General features: G+C 39.8%; 1 protein-coding gene and 1 pseudogene across 1 annotated transcript; both read right to left on the minus strand.

Annotated features, from left to right (window-relative positions):
- Window positions 1-22,658, minus strand: part of LOC143626054 (TMV resistance protein N-like) — a 73,376-nt pseudogene that overhangs the window by 33,844 nt on the left and 16,874 nt on the right.
- LOC143625973 (TMV resistance protein N-like) lies at window positions 18,785-20,338 on the minus strand. Its single transcript, XM_077096182.1, has 2 exons — window positions 19,872-20,338; window positions 18,785-19,643 (listed from the first exon to the last, which is right to left on the minus strand). The coding sequence occupies exons 1-2, from the start codon at window positions 20,336-20,338 to the stop codon at window positions 18,785-18,787; spliced, it is 1,326 nt and encodes a 441-aa protein (XP_076952297.1).

Below are 22,658 nucleotides of genomic sequence, written 5' to 3' on the forward strand. Positions count from 1 at the left end.
AGAAAATTTCATCCCACATGGAAAGATGGAAGAAAGTGGAAGCATTCCACATGGGTATAAATAAGGAAAAGATACTTTCATCCCACATGGAAAGAAACAAAGAAATGGAAGCTCTTTATAAGGAAACAAGTTTCCATAGAAATGTTTTAATGTGGCTAACCACTCCCCATAGTCCTAGCGGAGGGTGCGAAGCACCCGACGCGCACGCGCACGGGCTCGGGCGATGGGCGTAATGTGGCGTTTTGATGGCGCACTTGGCACTTCGCAAGCCGCATAAGGGCCACTTTAGTATTTTTGGACAAGTACAAGGACTGGAAATGAAAATATGAAAAGTTCATTCTTCGCGATACGCGAAGAATCAAGCCTCAACATCTTCGCGCTAGGCGAAAGACAAAAGACCTGAACCGACCATGAAGCATCTTTGCGATACGCGAAGAAGCAAGACCAGGCATCTTCGCAATTCGCGAAGTGACATTTCTGCATGCGTCACACGTGGCGACACGTGGCAGCTTCTGGTGACATGTGGCGACACGTGACAAACCCTACTGATGACTCAGCGAAGCTAGTGCACCTTCGCGATACGCGAAGCAGCTTCCGATATGCGAAGACGCACGAGTTCAACTATAAATAGAGGGGTGTTCGACACATTCCATCACACACCAACCACTTCACTTTTCACACGTTTTGCATTGTTTTGCGTGCCAACCTCGAAAGGCGTACCGACCTCGTGAAGCATGCCAAGCTCCGAAGCTCTGACGGTTTAAGCGATAATACGCGATATAGAGTAGAAGTGTCGCTCGATCAATCATAAGCATTTAACTCCAAATACCCATATGAGGTAGGGGTTCTGATTAAGTTATTATTTTAATAGCTTATGTGACATCTGACCCGATCCGACCCGACCCAGGTACCCGTTTCTCCGATCCGATCTCTTTCTTTTATGATTTAATATTTATTTATACTTATACTTTATTTTTAATAATAATGTTTTCCTTCCCGCCTCTTCCTCTCTTTTCCTTTCCGCCGTCCCGTCCCTCTTCTTCTCTCCGCCTTCTTTTCCCTCTTGTTGCCGTCCCGCCTCTTTCTCTCTCTTGTCGTCGTTCCGCCCTTACGCCTTGAACCCCTTTTTCTCTTAACTCTTTGCTTGTCCTTTGTTTCTTCCCGCCTAAGGTTGTCTGCGCAGCTCCACGCGCCAGACTCCTTGCAAGGAAGCCTGCGCGAAGACCAGTTGTTCCTGCGATACGCGAGGCGAACTGTTCTCGCAGTGCGCTAAGAATTGTAGTTCTTCTCGCAGCGCGCTAAGAACGGTAGTTCTTCCCGCGACGCGCTAAGAATTGTAGTTCTTCTCGCAGCGCGCTAAGAACGGAAGTTCTTCCCGCGGCGCGCTAAGAATGGTAATTCTTCCCGCGGCGCGCTAAGGATAATAGTTCTTCCCGCGGCGCGCTAAGGTTTGTTCTGTCAGCCTTCGCCCTCGCGCGTGCGCTCGAGCCTTCTCGCGCTAAACCCTTTGAGTTTCCTTCTGTTTAATCTAGCCGTTTGCTTTTATGTTGTCTTATCTTCTGTGCTGTTGACCTGACCTATCTTATGTCTGAAAAGTTACTTTCGGCGTAGCATGCGCGCCAACCCCATTGGTTGACAGAAAAAGTGACTGACATTATCTTTGGAGATCTGCTTTTCCATGCTTGACCAGTACCTTTTCTGACACCTCCCATGCCTGTTTACTGTTCCCTGTCAGTCTTCCCTTTTTGCTTTTTCTCTTTTCCTGCAGCCGTCATATCTTTTGTTATCTTTTGGTTTGTCTTGTTCTGTTTGCCTTGGAGATCTTTTCCCCTTTTCTAGGGATTGTGTTCCCTAGGGTTTCCCTATAAATAATAATGTTATTTTCCTAACACTTCACACACAAACACTTATTTTAACCTCCTCATTGATCTCTCTGCCGCCTCCCTCTCTGCCTCCGTCTTCCTCCCTGTTCTGCCCTGCTTTTCCGGTAATATATATTATATATAATAATTTACTTATTAATTATGCTAACTTATAATCAAGACTTAAAACCAATCATTAAAACAATAATCTTTAATTATAGGTTAACTTGTGCTTGTTTAAAGTTGGTTCTTGCTTTATCTTACACCGCATCGTTTATCAAGTGAGTAATCTCGTACCTAATCCCTTTTTGCTTTTAATGTTTTGGGATGATCATGTGTTCATACAAACTTAGAGTCTTAAACTTGTTTATGAACTTTAGTCGCGCAGTATCCCATGTGTTGAGGACGTTTACTTGGCTGTTTATTTGTATGTGTGTATCATTAACCGCTTTGTTCGGCCTATTCCGAAGTTTTCATGGATCCATTAGATGAACACGGGAGACCTATCGTTTACGGTTTTCTTTGTTTACACTTGCACAGATGTTTTCTCGTTTTTGTGCTCATTTGGGAGCACGGATTGAACTATGAACTATGAGCTATGATCTATTTAGGCTTGATCACAATCTGATTGCACCCTTGTTAAACACCAGACATACACGTGTTGCGCGCAGATTTATTGTTATCTATGTATTGTATTAAACTTGATTTCTCACCAACACGCAAGTGTTTGACGTTTTATTTTAACACATGTTCAGGTTTGCTGTAGCTACATTTGGAGCTTGTGGACACGTAGGACGTTTTTACTTTTGGACCTAGATTAAAATGTATCAAGACAAGTTATTGTTGTTCGAATATTCTGCCTTATAATATATTGATTATTGTTGTTTTATGTTATCTTCTGTCTACTTTGCGTGTGCGCGAATGAATGTATTTATTAAATATTGACACCCAATAGTGTCACGAGTAATGAAACAATATGTGGCGCCCCGATGTATAATCCGCCTTTGGTCGGGGTGTTACAGATTGGTATCAGAGCTCGTTGACTTTAGGATAGGTGGTTAGACGTAACGGCCTAGAATACCTAAGAGTCCCTTCTCGCGCATGAGAGAAATCTCATGTTTGCGCGCTTATTGTTAATTACTCGTTATTTATGAATATGCTCGCGCTTGCGCAGTATATGATTTTATGTTTTATTTCGCGATATTTCGATTTTTGTTGAATTTCGATTTTTTATTGATTTTACTTACATGTTCGTTTGTTGGATTTGAAAATCCGAAAAGTCATGGTGATACATGAATAGTTGATTTTCAATTTCCATTTACGATTATGTTCTGAGGTTGGAGACTTGAAAAGTCATGGTGATACATGAATTGTCAACCTCCAATACTCATTTTCTTGTATGTTTTATATTGAAGATTGAAAAGTCATGGTGATACATGAATCGTCAATCTCCAATACTCGTTTGCTCGTATATTTTAAATTGGGAATTCGGAAAGTCATGGTGATACATGAATTGTCGATTCTTGATTCGAATTTGTTACCTTTATTAAGTCTGCATTTAGGGTCATTTATTTTACTTTAACTTTTGACAGTAACTAACTCCGTGAAACCAAGCTTTTCGAGGTTATACTTTGCGTTAAAACCAAGATATTAACAAAAATTAAAACTTTTATAGAATGCCTCCGCTATCTCGCCGTCATCAGAGGAGAGAAGCCTCGCGCAGACGTTCGCTGCAACGTTCCCAGGAAATGGCCGCCGCAATAGCCCAAGCCTTAAACCAAAACAATGCTAATACCTCCAGTTATAACATTAAGTCCTTTAATGCGGGTAACCCTCCAAAGTTCACAGGTCTTGAAGGAGCCACCGTGATGCTCCAATGGCTCGAGAAGATTGAAAACACTTTCCTCCACACCCAATGCCCCTCAGACAGACGAACCCTATATGCTTCCAGTGTCCTGGAATCTAGAGCGCTTACATGGTGGAATGGAGTAGCTCATGCGCGTGGCGCAGAAGCTGCTTCTAGCATGCCCTGGGAGGAATTCAAAGAAATTCTGACGCGAGAATTCTGCCCTCCCAACGAAGTTAAGCGCCTGGAAGAAGAATTTTGGAATCTTAAGCAGTACAGTGGCGAAGCGCGCGAGTACGCGACGCGTTTCCATGAACTAAGCCTGCTTGTCCCTCACCTTGTTACCCCTTCCCGCCGAGCCATCGAGAAATTCCTTGGGGGTCTCCCCATGGAAATTCAAGACTCTGTATGGGCCAGAAACCCAGCAACCCTCTCTGACGCCATTGAGTTGGCCGCTGTGCTCAGCGACAACCATGTCAGAGCAGGAACCCTGTTCCTGCGGGGAGCTGAGAAGACTAAACCCACCAAGACTGCCCCTGAACCAACAGAAACCAAACCCGAACCCTCAAACCGTAACAACCTCAAGCGCAGGCGCAAAGCCTATGCGCTTACCAGCCCGCCCATAGTCCAGCAACCCACCTACCAACCTCCAGTTTACACGCCTAACCCACTATCAGCCTACCCAACTCCCCCTATAGTCCACAACTATGCCTTAACCAATCCCGCACTCCCTGCCCCGCCTCCTAAGAAACCTTACACAGGAACCCAACCCTTTTGCCCAACCTGTAGACTTCACCACCCAACTCAGACCCCGTGTCGACAATGTAACCGATGTGGCCGCGTTGGTCACTCAGCCGAATACTGTAGAGTCCCTCCCGCCAATCCAATTGCGCCAATACCACCAGTCTACCCGCAGAACCCACAACCAACCTACCAAAACCCACGACCCAGATCGTGCTTTAACTGCGGTGATCCCAGTCATTTCCGGAACGCGTGCCCGAGACTACAAGTTCAGATTACGCAAGCGAATCCGGTGAACCAGATTTCGAACCAAGTGACGCGCGGACGAGCTTTTAACATAACCGCGCACCAAGCGCAAGCGAATAATGACGTAGTTAATGGTACATTTTTGCTTAACGGATTTTATGCTTCTGTACTTTTTGATACTGGCGCCGATCGAAGTTTTATTTCTCGCGCGTTTGAGCAGAAGCTTGCGCGACCGCGCGGCGATTTAAAAGAAAATTTTTCAGTTGAATTGGCTAATGGCGAAACTGTTTTAATTAACTCAGTGATTAAAAATTGCACGCTTAACCTTAACGAAAACGATTTCCTGATCGACCTCATCCCCATGCCTCTTGGAAGCTTTGATGTTATCATTGGTATGGACTGGCTCTCGAATAATCGCGCCGAAGTTATTTGCGCCAAGAAGTTGATTCGCATTCCTCGAGAAAATGGTGATCTTCATATCTACGGCGAAAAACCCTCCAGTGGTCTTAAACTTATGTCTTGCGCCGAAGCCCAAAGACTCATGCGGAAGAAGTGTATTGCATTTTTAGCCCATGTGGTTAAACCCGATGAAGGAAAGAAGAAGCTTCGCGATATCCCTGTTGTGCGTGATTTCCCTGAAGTTTTTCCTGATGATCTTCCTGGTATCCCTCCCGCTCGTGAAGTCGAGTTCCGTATTGATCTTGTCCCTGGTGCTTCCCCCGTAGCTAAATCTCCTTACCGTCTTGCGCCCGCTGAGATGCAAGAATTGGCAAGCCAACTTCAAGAGTTGACCGCTAAAGGATTCATTCGCCCTAGCTCTTCGCCCTGGGGTGCTCCGGTGTTGTTCGTTAAAAAGAAAGATGGTTCGTTTCGCATGTGTATCGATTACCGCGAGTTGAACAAACTCACCATTAAGAACCGGTATCCCTTACCGCGTATTGACGACCTCTTTGATCAACTCCAAGGTGCCTCTTGTTTCTCCAAGATTGATCTCCGCTCTGGCTATCACCAGTTGCGCATCCGCGATGAAGATGTTCCGAAGACTGCTTTTCGAACTCGTTATGGCCATTTTGAATTCTTGGTCATGTCCTTCGGTTTAACCAACGCACCCGCCGTTTTCATGGATCTAATGAATCGGGTGTGTAGGCCTTTCTTGGATAAATTCGTGATTGTGTTTATCGATGACGTTCTGATTTATTCTAAGACCAAGGCCGAGCATGAGCAACATCTTCGGTTGGTGTTGCAAAAGCTTCGAACCGAGCAGCTTTATGCTAAGCTCTCCAAGTGTGAATTTTGGTCGGATGAAGTACAGTTTCTTGGCCATGTTGTTAACAAGATGGGTATCCATGTCGACCCATCCAAAATTGAAGCAATCAAGAACTGGATTACGCCATCCACTCCTACCGAAATCCGTTCCTTTCTGGGCTTAGCTGGTTATTACCGGCGCTTCATTTCGAACTTCTCGAAGATCGCTTTGCCTTTATCAGCTCTAACGCACAAAGGTAAACCGTATATTTGGGGCTCGAAGCAAGAAGAAGCCTTTCTGACGCTCAAGCGTTTGTTGTGTGAAGCTCCTGTCCTTGCGCTACCTGAGGGTAATGAAGATTTTGTCGTGTATTGCGATGCATCCAACCAAGGTCTCGGTTGTGTTCTTATGCAACGAGGCAAGGTTATCGCTTACGCATCAAGGCAACTTAAGATTCATGAAAAGAATTATACAACTCACGACCTCGAACTAGGCGCAGTGGTATTTGCCTTGAAGATCTGGAGACACTACCTTTATGGTACTAAGTGTATCCTCTACACTGACCATAAAAGCCTTCAGCATATCTTTGATCAGAAGGAACTTAACATGAGGCAACGCCGATGGAACGAACTCATCAGCGATTACGATTGTGAGATCCGGTATCATCCTGGTAAGGCTAATGTGGTAGCCGATGCGCTCAGCCGAAAACCCTGCCAGCTTAACTGTATCTTGCCGCGCACGCAGCTTCACTTCGCGCCGATCCAAAGCAACCTTGAATCGCGCATTCGTGACGCGCAGCGCGCATCCATCAGTAATGGTAACCTTCGCGCCGAGTTAGCGTGTGGCGCGGAAACGCACTTTGTCCCTAATCTGAGTGGAATTCTCTGTTATCTTAATCGCATCTGGATTCCCTTTGATGAGAATCTTCGCGCTGATATCCTGAGTGAAGCGCACAAATCTCGGTATTCCGTTCATCCTGGCGCCGATAAAATGTCCAAGGATTTGCGCATTACTTATTGGTGGCCCGGTATGAAGAAGGATATTGCTGTGTTCGTAGCTAGATGCCTGACTTGTTCTAAAGTAAAAGCTGAACACCAACGCCCATCTGGTTTGCTCGAACAACCAGAAATTCCTACGTGGAAATGGGAAGGTATAGCGATGGACTTTATTACCAAGTTACCTTTGACAGCAAGCAAACATGATAGCATTTGGGTAATAGTGGATCGTTTGACTAAGTCTGCTCACTTTCTGCCCATTCGTGAAAACTACCGTGTTGAGCAACTCGCGCAGCTTTATGTCAAAGAGATTGTCTGCCGTCATGGTACTCCTTTGAGCATCATATCCGATCGCGATGGCCGTTTTATATCTCGCTTTTGGAAATCTCTCCAATCTGCGCTAGGAACTCGCTTGGACATGAGTACGGCATATCATCCTCAGACTGATGGTCAGTCTGAGCGAACTATTCAAACTCTTGAGGATATGCTCCGATCTTGTGTTCTTGATTTTGGAGGTAATTGGGATTCGCACCTGCCTTTGATCGAGTTCTCGTATAATAACAGCTATCATTCCAGTATTGGTATGGCCCCATTTGAAGCACTTTACGGTCGTAAGTGCCGCTCCCCGATTTGTTGGAGCGAAGTGGGTGAAACTCAAATCACAGGACCCGAACTTGTTCAAGAGACAACCGATAAAATCGCCAAGATCCGTGATCATCTGCTGACTGCCAGAAGCCGACAGAAGAGTTACGCAGATCGCAGGCGAAAGCCTCTCGAATTTCAAGTTGGTGATCTTGTTCTCCTCAAAGTGTCGCCTTGGAAAGGTGTTGTCCGCTTTGGGAAGAAAGGTAAGCTTGCCCCTCGATATGTTGGACCATTTAAGATTCTCGCGCGTGTGGGAAAAGTTGCCTACAGACTTGACCTGCCGCCCGCGCTCAGTAATGTGCATCCAACGTTCCATGTATCCAATCTTAAGAAGTGTTTAGCTGACGAGAACCTTCACATCCCACTTGATGAAGTTCAAGTTGATGAATCTATGCATTTCGTTGAGAAGCCTGTTGAGATTATGGATCGCGAGGTTAAGCAAACCAAGCGCAGTCGTATCCCTATCGTGAAAATTCGCTGGGAGTCCAAGCGCGGAGCCGAGTTTACATGGGAAAGGGAAGATCAAATGAAGATCAAGTACCCGCACCTGTTCTCTGCGCAACCTACTTCGAGATAAATTTCGGGACGAAATTTCTTAAAGTAGGGGAGACTGTGACATCTGACCCGATCCGACCCGACCCAGGTACCCGTTTCTCCGATCCGATCTCTTTCTTTTATGATTTAATATTTATTTATACTTATACTTTATTTTTAATAATAATGTTTTCCTTCCCGCCTCTTCCTCTCTTTTCCTTTCCGCCGTCCCGTCCCTCTTCTTCTCTCCGCCTTCTTTTCCCTCTTGTTGCCGTCCCGCCTCTTTCTCTCTCTTGTCGTCGTTCCGCCCTTACGCCTTGAACCCCTTTTTCTCTTAACTCTTTGCTTGTCCTTTGTTTCTTCCCGCCTAAGGTTGTCTGCGCAGCTCCACGCGCCAGACTCCTTGCAAGGAAGCCTGCGCGAAGACCAGTTGTTCCTGCGATACGCGAGGCGAACTGTTCTCGCAGTGCGCTAAGAATTGTAGTTCTTCCCGCAGCGCGCTAAGAATTGTAGTTCTTCTCGCAGCGCGCTAAGAACGGTAGTTCTTCCCGCGACGCGCTAAGAATTGTAGTTCTTCTCGCAGCGCGCTAAGAACGGTAGTTCTTCCCGCGACGCGCTAAGAATTGTAGTTCTTCTCGCAGCGCGCTAAGAACGGAAGTTCTTCCCGCGGCGCGCTAAGAATGGTAATTCTTCCCGCGGCGCGCTAAGGATAATAGTTCTTCCCGCGGCGCGCTAAGGTTTGTTCTGTCAGCCTTCGCCCTCGCGCGTGCGCTCGAGCCTTCTCGCGCTAAACCCTTTGAGTTTCCTTCTGTTTAATCTAGCCGTTTGCTTTTATGTTGTCTTATCTTCTGTGCTGTTGACCTGACCTATCTTATGTCTGAAAAGTTACTTTCGGCGTAGCATGCGCGCCAACCCCATTGGTTGACAGAAAAAGTGACTGACATTATCTTTGGAGATCTGCTTTTCCATGCTTGACCAGTACCTTTTCTGACACCTCCCATGCCTGTTTACTGTTCCCTGTCAGTCTTCCCTTTTTGCTTTTTCTCTTTTCCTGCAGCCGTCATATCTTTTGTTATCTTTTGGTTTGTCTTGTTCTGTTTGCCTTGGAGATCTTTTCCCCTTTTCTAGGGATTGTGTTCCCTAGGGTTTCCCTATAAATAATAATGTTATTTTCCTAACACTTCACACACAAACACTTATTTTAACCTCCTCCTTGATCTCTCTGCCGCCTCCCTCTCTGCCTCCGTCTTCCTCCCTGTTCTGCCCTGCTTTTCCGGTAATATATATTATATATAATAATTTACTTATTAATTATGCTAACTTATAATCAAGACTTAAAACCAATCATTAAAACAATAATCTTTAATTATAGGTTAACTTGTGCTTGTTTAAAGTTGGTTCTTGCTTTATCTTACACCGCATCGTTTATCAAGTGAGTAATCTCGTACCTAATCCCTTTTTGCTTTTAATGTTTTGGGATGATCATGTGTTCATACAAACTTAGAGTCTTAAACTTGTTTATGAACTTTAGTCGCGCAGTATCCCATGTGTTGAGGACGTTTACTTGGCTGTTTATTTGTATGTGTGTATCATTAACCGCTTTGTTCGGCCTATTCCGAAGTTTTCATGGATCCATTAGATGAACACGGGAGACCTATCGTTTACGGTTTTCTTTGTTTACACTTGCACAGATGTTTTCTCGTTTTTGTGCTCATTTGGGAGCACGGATTGAACTATGAACTATGAGCTATGATCTATTTAGGCTTGATCACAATCTGATTGCACCCTTGTTAAACACCAGACATACACGTGTTGCGCGCAGATTTATTGTTATCTATGTATTGTATTAAACTTGATTTCTCACCAACACGCAAGTGTTTGACGTTTTATTTTAACACATGTTCAGGTTTGCTGTAGCTACATTTGGAGCTTGTGGACACGTAGGACGTTTTTACTTTTGGACCTAGATTAAAATGTATCAAGACAAGTTATTGTTGTTCGAATATTCTGCCTTATAATATATTGATTATTGTTGTTTTATGTTATCTTCTGTCTACTTTGCGTGTGCGCGAATGAATGTATTTATTAAATATTGACACCCAATAGTGTCACGAGTAATGAAACAATATGTGGCGCCCCGATGTATAATCCGCCTTTGGTCGGGGTGTTACAGCTTAGACCATAGTCGAGGGTATAGCCCAAACCTTGATCACTGTTAAATATAATATAGCTTTTCATAAGCAAAAGTTATAGTTAATTATAGTTTCTTCATGATTAAGAAACGTAATCATTTTCATGCAAAAGGTATAATTAAATAGTATTTCTTAATGAATAAGAAATATACTATTCATTCACAGATTATAGGCAAAGTAATGTTTCTTCTTGAAGAAGAAACCTGGTATAAATGCTTCTTCCTGAAGAAGAAACCTGATATATAATTAACAAATAAACAAAGGGACTAAAGGTCCACATGTTTTGTACAAACAGACAATTTGTCAAGGTTACAGCTATACAAAACAGACTATGGGGTTTGAAGCTAGATCATTGATCTAAAAATTTATATAAATGTTATACTCGTACTATAGGTCCGAGATAACACTCAATCAATCAAACAGAAAGCTGAAAACAGAAACAGGAATCAGTAACAGAAACTGATTTACAGACAGGGGTCAGTAACAGAAACTGATCAATATACAGGAATCAGGGTCAGAAACTGATTTACAATCATATAAGGTGAATACGCCCTAACCTTTTACAACTCTTTTAGAGTCTGAACTGTTTGCATTGGATTTATGAATCCTTAAAACTTTGTGTTACAATAATGAGAAACGGGCACACTCAAATTAAGAGTATACATGTGTCTGGATCCATACATGCATGGTAACTCGGAGTTCCCCGAGGCTATGCATATCATCAAACACGCCTCTGGTAGTCTACGGGACTGATTAGAGAAATGATATTGTGTATATGATTAATTGTGCATGTACTTAGGGTAATTGTAACCCAATTGAGTTGGGTGCCTAATGAGTATGTCACAAAGGTATTGTTATTGTTTAAACACTGGTATTATTGAGTCAGCGTCATTCACCGGCTGTGTGCTAACGTATTTTTCCCCATATTTCAGGGAACTAAAAAGAATAGAACTGACAGACAGGAACTGATAGAAGATTGGAGACATAGTCATTAGAGGTGATCTAATAGCTCAGATATTTTATTTAGAATATTATAAAGAATGATATTTTTAAAAGATATGTATTTAAATTATCAAACGGGTATTCAACTCCCGAGATTTCAATATAATAATATTTTATCCGAAAAGACTTCCGCCAGTATTTTAAAATATCCAAATGGGTATTCTGACCCGACATTTTATAAATGAATATTATATTATAAGACTCCCGCTAATAACCCGCAACTCTGATATATTTTCAAAACTAGATACCAACTAACGGGCGTCACACCCAGGCCCTGAGTCGAGGTGTAACAATAATCACTGAGATATGTGGGATATGGTGATGTGGTCTGGTTAACATGTTGGTAACCCTTATCTGACTGATAATTGTAAACATTTGAATAATGAGTTGCAAAATAATTTGATTGCCTCGGTTTCTGTCGAGAGTAGTAATAGGCACTATCAAATTGATCATAAAATTGAGAACTATTTTTACAATTTGTATTTTGAGAAAATGAGGATTTCTTAGGTGGCACATATTTACAAGAAGTGCTTGGTTTTTCATTTTCAAAGTTTGATTCCTATTTTCTGAAATTCTCAATATCATGATCAGTTGATGAGCGACTATTGACTTGTCTGTTCATCAACCTTAGCTTCAATTGTTTCATCAAAGACAATTTCACACTCTGAATCAGAAGAAGAACATTCAGTTTCATTACAAATATCATTACAACTATCATCATTTGAATTTTCACAAAATACAGCTTTTGATCCTGACATCAGACTACTTACATTGATTCATAAACTTTATTGCAAACAGGATTGTTAATTGTTTTTGTTAGACCCACACAAGACTCAAAACGGGGTTCTAACTCTCCTTTTGGCTTACAACCCTGGTTAACCTTCCCACAATCATCATTGTTTATATCACCTGCTCCACAAGACATGTTGACGTTAGACTTATCAGATGATGAGATTGAAGCAGATGCTTGAGATGTAGCAGGCACAAATTTTACTGGTTTTGGTATTATACCAACTCCGTACTCCATCTCTTCATCGGGAGAATTATTATAGCTAAAGTGGGGTAGGCTGGTATAGTTATCATTCATTGGTGGAGGCATCGCTAAATAGTCATATCCTAACCCCGATTTAACTTTAGTACTTCTTTGTGCTCCGATAAGATCATCCAATTGCTCAGAAGATGCTTCAAATCTTTCAACTTGTTTTTATTTTTTTTCCTATTAGAAGCATCAAGTTTTAATTTCTCAATCTCATCTTTTAACTCATTAATTATGTTTTTATAGTAAACAACATCTTGCTCCTTTAAGAAACTTTTAAGTTTAAGATTTGCTACATCATCATGGTGAGTTTTAATCTTTTCAACATAAATCTTGTCAGCCTTAACATATTCAGAATTTAATTGACGAAGTTTTGCATTTTCTTTCAAAACTTCGTCCTAAAGATATCTATAATATGTAACTTTATTGATGCATTCTTGAGTGCAAAGATTGTGATTTACCTCATCAATAGGATATACATCAGAAGCAGAGTTTGAAGACGAAGATGCTTCATTGCTAGGCGTGAAAGCCATGCCAGCCATGTTGAGAGGATTCTCCAGCTCTTAAAATTGATCATCCCAATCCATACCTGTTTGGACCTCCATTTGGGAGACAAGGGCTCTTGATTTTGAGCTTGAACTGCCCTTGTGTGGATGACCTCCAATTCTTGGTGCTGAGCTGCTTGACTTATCCACCTCATGCTTCTTTCCTGCAGCTTTACTATTTTCCTCCTCAGTCACACGAATATTATTGGCTGGCTTTAACGGATTCGTGCATTCTCGTGAAAAGTGACCCATCTCATCGCAGTTGAAACATCGTAGCTTTGACTTGTCAAACCTGATTCTTTTCCTGTCGGAATCCTTGAAGCTATCTTTCCCATACATCTTCATGAAGTTTGTAGCTCTTTGCACAGCCATTGCCGTTTGGTACTTGATATCCATATTATCAAGATCCTTTTGATTGATATCTCTCATGTCCCCAATCTCAAATTGTGGTGGCAATAGATTACCCTACATCAACTCTTCATGGCTTGACAGAAAAGCATGAACTATTGAGATGTTTGAGTCATTCAACATGGGTAGTGCTTCATAGTAGATGGATCTTTTGCTTGGTTGATTCTTTGATGAAATTCCATGGGCCTTCAATGCTTGCTCAACAGCACTATCCACTGCCTTTTAAAATGAGCTAGGCTTAGATGATCCAGATTGACTTTCCTTTGAGATAAAAACAGTAGTTTGTGGAAGAACACTTGAGGAGTACTTAGGAGTGTTTATAGGGTACACATTCTGCTGGGTTTTGCTAATAAAAGCAGTTGGCATTGAAGATGCAGTACTCACTCCAGCTTGATTTAGAGAACTCAGATGATTGTTCATTCTCATTTGTTCGTCCATTTCAAATGACTTGATAGTGGATATCAAATCACTGTTTGTCATGGCATTCAGATTGGTGGTTCTCTTGATTGTGATTGTGTTTGTACTCCAACTATAAGGCAACGAATTCATCAACTTGTGATTGATCTCAGAGTTTGTAATGTTAACACTTGCAGCTCTGACCCTTACTATTAGTTTTTCAAACCTCTTGACCAAGTCCAGCACACCTTCACCTTGAGGATGGTTGAACATGTTGAATTCTTCCTTCAACAGGGCTTTCTTGTTTTCCCTTATCTCAGAATTGCCCTCAACCTTCTCAACAAGTGCATCCCACAAGCCCTTTGCAATCTTGTGTTCACGTAATGTTTCAGTGATCTCATTTGAAAGACAAACTGTCTAAGTGAGATATGCTTTCTTGTCTTGAGCTAACAGGTCCAAATCATTTTGATCATAGTTCTCAGGAGTCTTTAAATGTTCCCCAGTTTGATTGATATTCATGGGAACATGGGGACCTTGTTCAAAACTTCTCATCAAGTCAGACTCAGTTCATGAGATATAGTTCATGAACCTCCATTTAAAATCAGCAAAGTTGTCATCTAAGGTCATGTACTTTGGAGGCTTTGTGGGAGTTCCCACTTGGTTTTCTAATAGCAAATACCCCTTCAACAACTCAAAATCAGTGCTAGCCATGTTCTTAGCAGTCTCAAACACTTAACAATCTTCAAATAGCTTATAAATCAATACAAACAACTTTTTCGCGCGAAAAAGTCTTTCAAGCGAAGCGAAAAACTTGTCTCCAGCGAAGCGAAAAAGTTATTCTGTACGAAGCCAAAACGTTGGTGAAAAGTGAAGCGAAGCGAAAAAGTTTCCAAGCGAAACGAAAAGACCACGCGAAGCGAAAGGCCAAGAGAAGCGAAAGGCCAAGCGAAGCGAAACCCCAAGCGAAGCGAAAAACTTTCAAGCTTCTAGAAACAATCTTTTTCGGGATCTGTTCCACCTAACTTGTCAGTAATAGGTCAAAAGTTGGTACACTGATTTTCATGCCATGAGAAGCGAAATTTCTAACTTTTAAAGTTAAACACTTTCAAAACCTGTAATCACCAATTTTGACACTTTTAAACCCAAAACTTATGGATCTAAAGCTAGTACACTTGTTGTTTTTCACCAAGAACACATTCTAAGACATCTTATGAAGATCTAGGCCAACTCTTTTTTTTTTCTTGTTTTTGTTGTTCTTGAGAATTTTCTTGTCAAGAACACTTCTTATCTTCTTCTCAAGATCAAAACCCAAGGTTGTGATCCAAAAATCCTCAACTAGTGAACCGAAGCTCTGATACCAAATGTTTATTTATATATTTTTTATTTAGGTATTATATTTAAGAATTCTAATTTGGTTGGGCTTATTGATCCATTCTATGAGTATTTTGGGCTTTTTATTAATTTATATATGGGATAACAGGGTATTATTGGCCCATATATAATGTTTGTTAATAATTTTTATAGTTTTTTAGAAGCTTTTTATATTTTATAAAAAGAATATTCGTTACTAAAAAAATATAACAAATGTAGGTCCCGTGGCGGGTGGATCTAACAACGGTCTTGGATCAACCAAACTTATTGCTAACGGAAATCACACTAAGCAACCAAGAGGTCTCGGATCTTGAGTTAATGTTCGGATTGAGAGAGAGAGAGAGAGAGAGTATATATGAGTTAGATAATTTTTGCAAGAAGTCTATTCTTCTCATGGCATGCTCCCTATTTATAGAGGAGCATGCATGAGAGATGTCTTTATTACCAAAATGCCCAATGGGCTAGAATACAAGTTTTTCCCTTGGGTCATATCTCTTGGGCCAATACATACAAAAATAAACATCTAAAGCCCAAATACATATATTCAATACAAAAGACTTAGATATACAAAAAGGGATCTAACAACTAAACTTTTAATAATCAATGGGTTCAAATATACTTTTTTAAGACGATACTGGGTTCGCTCACTGAAAACGAATGGGTTCGCTCTTATATAAACCGAAAAAAACCGGGTTTGGCCGAACCCGGTGGTGAAAGTGTGGCTCCGCCACTGTTCGAAGACATTGATCATTTATAGAGTTCAAGCATTTATCATAACTATTCTGTGAATTAACATGTTAGGATTAAACGCATACACGAAACTGAACACACGCGAAAGCAATAAACGAACACGAGAATTTAACGTGGTTCAGTCTAAACTAACCTACGCCCACGGGTGGCAACTAGATATTCTTTATTGAGTGACAAATAAATACAAGTACATATCAATCATATATATAGAAACTAGTCTAGGGTTTGCATCTTATTAAACAAGAAATTTAAACTGGGCTGGGCTTAGGCTTAGTGGCGGTGAACGGCGGTGGCGTATACCCTAACGACAATCCGAAAACCGTAGCGGCGGCGGAACCCTAGCGCAGTAGGGTGGTGGCGGCAGAAGGTTTGGCGGCGACTTGGCTGGTTTTCGTGTTCTTCGTGTGATCCCGACCAAGAACTGAAGCTCTAGATTCCACTTGTTAGGGATTCGAGTACTGCAAAATACACACAAACACAAATAAACTGCAAGAGAAAATAATATACGAAGATGACACGCGAGATTTACATGGTTCGGTCGGCTGACCTACTTCCATGGGCTGCAACCATGATACTATTATTATTGTCTCTGCCTCACTCGTGATGAGGAATTACAAGTACACAACGAATATAAATCGAGAACTATCTAGGGTTTACAACTTAATCTTCAAGAAAACTATAATGGGCTATAATTAAATAAACGGGCCAGGCCTGCCACTAGTCTTCAGTTTAATAATCTGCCACAAAATATATCTTCTAACCCGGGCCTAATTAAGCCTCCATAAACCCAACATTAACCAGCACTAAAACCTATTTTCGAGCCTATGTTACATTTATCGTTGCTTTGGATTGTATCTAGGAACAAAATGATACAAATAAGTTAGACCAAGTGGATCAAAAGCCCTTTTATTTTCATGTAATTTTGTTTTTTTTGTTGCTTGGTTAGATTGCTATAACCAGCTCCGTGAATTTTATAAATCTTTGCCGTTAAAAAAAAACCCCAGCACTAAAACTTAGGTACGACTAGAGATGGCAATATGAGTGGGTTGGGTTGGATGTGGGTGATGGGTCAGGATGGGTATGGGTAAGGATGGATTTTTAAAATAGAGGGTTAGGATGGGTATGGGTCAAGATGGGTAAAGTTAATCCATCTTGACTCAAGTAAAGGTTAAAATGCAAAGGGTTTCAAAAACCCCTCAAAAAAGTATTCAAAAAATTTAATAAAAAATTAATAACTCAAAATATAAATCGCAAAATGTAAAATAACTAAAATGTCATCGCCGTTGTCCTCGAATCATTAAAAAAATACTCGGTTTTGTCTCGGTTTAGGCTCGGTTTTTTCGGTTCGACTTTGCTTTTTTTTCGTTTTGGTATCTGTTTGGTTTCAATGTTTTTGGTTTTTGTTCGGTTTCGTTTTCTCGGTTTCATTTAGGATGAATATAGGTCAAGATGGGTAAAGTTAACCTCTTCTTGAACCAAGTAAAGGTTAAAATACAAAAGGTTCAAAAACCCCTCAAAAAAATTAATAAAAAAATAATAACTCAAAATATAAATCGAAAACACAAAAAGTAAAATAACTAAAATGTTTCCCCTGTCTTTCTCGTTCATAAAAAAAAAAAAAAAAAAAAAAAAAAAAAAAAAAAAAAACTCGGTTTTGTCTCGGTTCAGGTTCGGTTTTTTTAGTTTTTTGTCGCTTCAGTTTTGCTTTTTTTTCATTTCGGTCAGTTTCGGTATATGTTCGGTTTCAACGATTTCGATTTCTCAGTTTCTATTCGGTTCCGTGAGTTTTGTTTGAAATAAAATTGGATAAAACTTGTTTTAATCCATTCTAACCCATAAACAAACCCATTCTAACCTATAACAAAAAGTCACTAGCATTTTCCCAACCCATCTTAACCTTCTTGCAAAATTTTTTTGATTCATCATGACCCATCTTAATTTTAAAAGTTATCCAAATTTACCCAAAACCACCCAAATAAGTTTGTTTTGCCACCCTTAAGTTCGACAATTTATGTTGAATTTATCATCCAAAAAAACAATTGGAACTGAAAGTGCTTCAAAGCTTGGGGATATCCTTCAAGTTCCTATTACAAATAATACAAGTCAAACAATAGAACTAATTATTTGTTCTTGTATATATTATATGAAACAGTTGATGTGTTCGTCTAATTATTATATACTTATCAAATAATATATGGCCACTTAATCCCAAGAGGAGCCAGTCAGCCAAGGATGCGATAAAATCATAAAATGGTTCAATGAGTGGATTTTCAAAATGAAAACAATTGGTCAATATGGGAGGGAATCAAGGATAGACATCCTTAATCTACTATCAAATAATCAAAGCAGATTATATATAGCTTTTTTTTTTCTAGATTTGGTGGTTTTATATGAAGAAAAAAATGTTGTTAGGTGGCTGACTAACTTTAATTGCTTGTAACTAATTTGCTATCTTAGATAGTGGACTATGAGAACACATCAGTTAACTTTTCAATTGACAATCCATATTATTGTCCAAGTCTAAGTCATCGTCCAAAAATAATGGTTTGCGTAATCCACTATTTGAGAAGGCGGATTCCACATATCACAATTGGATGACTTGGACTATTACTTTCCGATATGTCATCATAATCTGCTAGCTAAGATAGCAAATTACCTAAAACCACCTAAAATTTAGTTAGCCATCTAAAACCATTTTATTTTTTATTTTAATTTATTTTTTTTATTTTTAAAACCAACTAATCCAAAAAAAAAAAAAAATCATTTATATATATTTCATATGAGTTCTCATTTGGAATCTCTTTAAGGTATTCAACTGTTCATATAAGAAATGCATTTAAATTCATTTAATAGAAGTTAACATCCCAAATTCCCAATATATATTGCTATATTCACTGTCAATATCAAACTGATCAAAGTGGACCATGAGAAGCCAGTATCTTTGTTGCCTCGTCGTTGCTCTCGCCCCCTCATGTCGCAAACCAAATAAAAGTATTCCTACTTAATCCATCGTCACCAGGGTTTCCCTTTTCCAGAATTTCGTCAACGGGGACACCTTCTAGTTTAGCCAATGCACTTGTCCACTCAAGCTTGTCTTTGCCATGTAGAAAAGAGCCCAAATTTTTGAGTGTTACTGGATGACCACCAAGTTTTGAAACCATACTTTGTGAAAGCTTCTCATAACCTTCTTCAGGTCTACTTGCCCCAAATGCACTCCAGCTAAAGAGCTCAATAGCCTCTTCATCATCTAACATTCTCACATTATGTGTTACACAATTGTGAGCTTTCACCAGATCTTGGTTTCTAGTGGTGAATATTATTCGACTCCCCTCACCAAACCAGTCGAATGATCCAACTAACATTTGTAGGTGGTCAACATGGTCGACATCATCAAGCACAATTAGAACCTTTTTTTGACATAATCTCCTTCTCATCATGGATATTCCTTGTTCAATGCTCTTTAAGCGCACTTTTGATTTGAATACATCCGAGAGGATTTTCTCTTGTAATGTTTTCAAGCCATGCTTTCTTGATTCGGCACGAACATTTTTTACAAAGCAGCAACCTTCGAATTCATGTTTTAATTCATCATAAACAGAAGATGCAAGAGTAGACTTACCACTACCCCAAATCCCACTTACTCCAACCATACGAACACCACCTGACCCAATATCAAGAAGCGATCTCAAATCTTGCATGCGTGTCTCCATTCCAATTAGATTTGTACATCCACTTGTTCCAGCAGTTGCTTCCTTTCTTGACAACATGTTAAGATATCTATGTGTAATTGAGTAAGCAATTCTTTCTGCATCTTCTTCATCATCATCCCTGCACATTTTGCATAGTTGTAATATAAATATTTACCTTATACATATAGAAACTTATGTCAAGAACTTAACTCTTCACATTCACATTATCAATCAAACACATGTGATTTTATCATCAAATGTTTGGTCTTATGCGTTCAAAATTTATACGGTACTCGCATTCGTAGTTGAACTACAGATTAGAAACATATTATGCATTAAGTTATGAGAAAATGTTCAAGAATAATACCCGGTGACTACATATCCTGGAATGTTAGCTAAATCCACCATTGCTTTTCTCCATGATTCAACCTGTTCGGCGTTCTCCAACTCATGTCCAGATAATGCTGCTCCGTACATACCATTTTGTCTTCGCAGTTCAGATGGATCCACATGATCGAAAATGGGTATAACTAGTAGCCCTCTCTCATACCTGCATTGCATGATAGCTGCAAGCTCATTCAAGCTCCAGCTAGTGTTAGCATAGTTCTTGTTGATTACGACAACCGCTACCTCGGCTTCTTGGACAGCTCTGTACAGACTTTGATCGATGCCTATACCACGGATCAAGGGATGTGCTTCATTCATGGGGATGATCTTTTGTTGTTGGAGTGCTGCGTATAGATGGTCTCCCAATGTTTTGTGGGTATCTTCTCCTCTAAAACTAAGAAACACAGTTCGAGAAGTAGCAAGAGATGATTGAGAAGTCGATGCCATTGACCTGTTAGGTTGTTTGAAATTAATATACATTTAATAATTGTTAAGAAAGGCTGAACACGACAAAATATTTAGGCCTTACGTCAAAGGGTTTTTTCATTAAGTTTATAATTGGACTTATTGGCTTTTGATTTTTGGTTGCGCAAATTTCTTTTTAATAAAAATGGGCTAAAATTAATTGAGGATTTGGGTTTTAATAAATATATATATACTAAGTTTTATCCGTCGTATTATAGGGGTTGTTTTACATTTTATGTTTTTCAATATTTATATTTTAGATTTTAATTTTCTTTATTGTAAAAAAGTTAATAATATACTTAGGGTTTGATAATTAAATGGTTTCATAAATAAATGCTACGTTATAACCCGTTTAAAAGCTATCTGGCTTCGGTGACCCATTACCTGTTTATTTTTTTTACTACAAAATTGTTTCTTAATTATAAATAATATCTTTTTTTTAAATGGGACATTAATTTTTAGTATATCTCTATTTTGTTGGATTTTCATATCAAAAATTTGGTAAGATTAATTTTTAATTTAATGAGATGTTATAACTCGTTTAAGAGCTATATGGGTTTGGTGAGATCCATACCCGTGAATTCAGGTCAAATGCATGAGAAGCCTCCATTTACAAATAAAGCAATCTGATGGCTTGAGATAATTTAGGGTATATATATATATATATATGTGGAAATTTTTTAAATAATTCCAGGCCTACCGGAGTGATCGGGCCAAGAGCAAACCCCCCACCCCCCTCCCCCTCCCCAAAAAAAAAGCAGGCACTGTGGCTCATTAATCAGTTCCTCCATACATTTCTACTATTTATAAAATTTTATATAATTTCTCCAGTATATATCAAATAAGAGGAGGAAAAGTACGTTGTCGTCTGTATCTGGTAGAAAGCGTCATCTATGTCTGGAAGATCATCGTATACGTCATACCATGATCCACTTGGAGCCTATGTCAAACAACCAAAAAAAAAAACGATATCTAGAATTGATCAGGCATAATGCTTATGGAACAATAGATATAAGGTAAATGCTATAATAATGAAAATATAAAACGTTATGTGAGAGCAGCAACTTACTAACTGATAATCAAGAGCTTTCTGTAACTGTCCAACTACTTTCTTCATAGTTGGCCGTTCTTCTCCATTTCTCAAACATTCATAGGCAATGGTTGAAAATATATCTAAGGAAGCCGCATTTATTTCTTCGCGTATATCAGAATGAATGATCTTATCTAATGTTTTCCTTTTGTAATGTTTTTGGACCCAAACATTAAAAAATTGGCCATCAACCTTACCATATGCTTTCCTCCCGGACAGTACTTCAAACAATACAACTCCAAAAGAAAAAACATCGGATTTTTGTGTCAGATGACCGGTAGCATAGTATTCTGGATCAATGTATCCAGTTGTGCCACAAGCATTCGAGATAACAAAGCTTGTCTGAGGGCCATTTCTAGACAACCCAAAATCCGAAATTTTGGCTTTCCAGTTCTCGTCCAAAAGGATGTTCGCACTCTTGACATCCCGATGGAGAATACTGTCTTCATGAAGGTACCGTATGGGCAGCGTCTAAGCAAATCTGTAGACGTTGTGTCCAGCCTAGATCTTTGCTTTTTAAATGCCTGTCGAGACTCCTGTTGCTTTCGTACTTATAAACAAGTATCTTCTCGCCGTCTTCATCACAAAATCCGAGAAGAGACGCTATGTTTTCATGTTCGTAAGTAGAAAGCCGAATCTCTGTCTTAAATTCATGATCTCCATGTCCGTACTCACCACGTGGCAATCCCACCGCTTTATGGCAATGGTGCCATGTTTCTTGGATTCGCCTTTATAGACCTTCCCAAATCCACCCACTCCAATGAGGTTCTCTTCGGAAAAGTTGTTAGCTGCAGAGAATATCTCTTGGAGAGGAATCTGCAAGTGATTCAACTCTTCTATAGAAGGCATGATCTTCTGAAATAAATTTGGAACAAAAAGGGGTTATTGGAAAAGTTAGCTGTAGAAGCTAAGGATGGTTTTGGATCTAAAGTGGGATGTTACTCTTTATATGATTATATCCGTAGTGGGATGAGGTGAAACATAAGAGAGATGAGAATCAATATATAGAACATTCAACTAGGAAAGTGTAGGAGACTTTTTGGAAAGAAACGCATTGAATAAAAAAAAGGGGTTATTGGAAAAGTTAGCTGTAGAAGCTAAGGATGGTTTTGGATCTAAAGTGGGATGTTACTCTTTATATGATTATATCCGTAGTGGGATGAGGTGAAACATAAGAGAGATGAGAATCAATATATAGAACATTCAACTAGG

The sequence above is a fragment of the Bidens hawaiensis genome, unplaced genomic scaffold (genome assembly GCF_021521415.1).
Source record: "Bidens hawaiensis isolate Kalapana, Puna unplaced genomic scaffold, B.hawaiensis_p1.1 tig00004282_1, whole genome shotgun sequence".
Lineage (NCBI taxonomy): Eukaryota > Viridiplantae > Streptophyta > Magnoliopsida > Asterales > Asteraceae > Bidens > Bidens hawaiensis.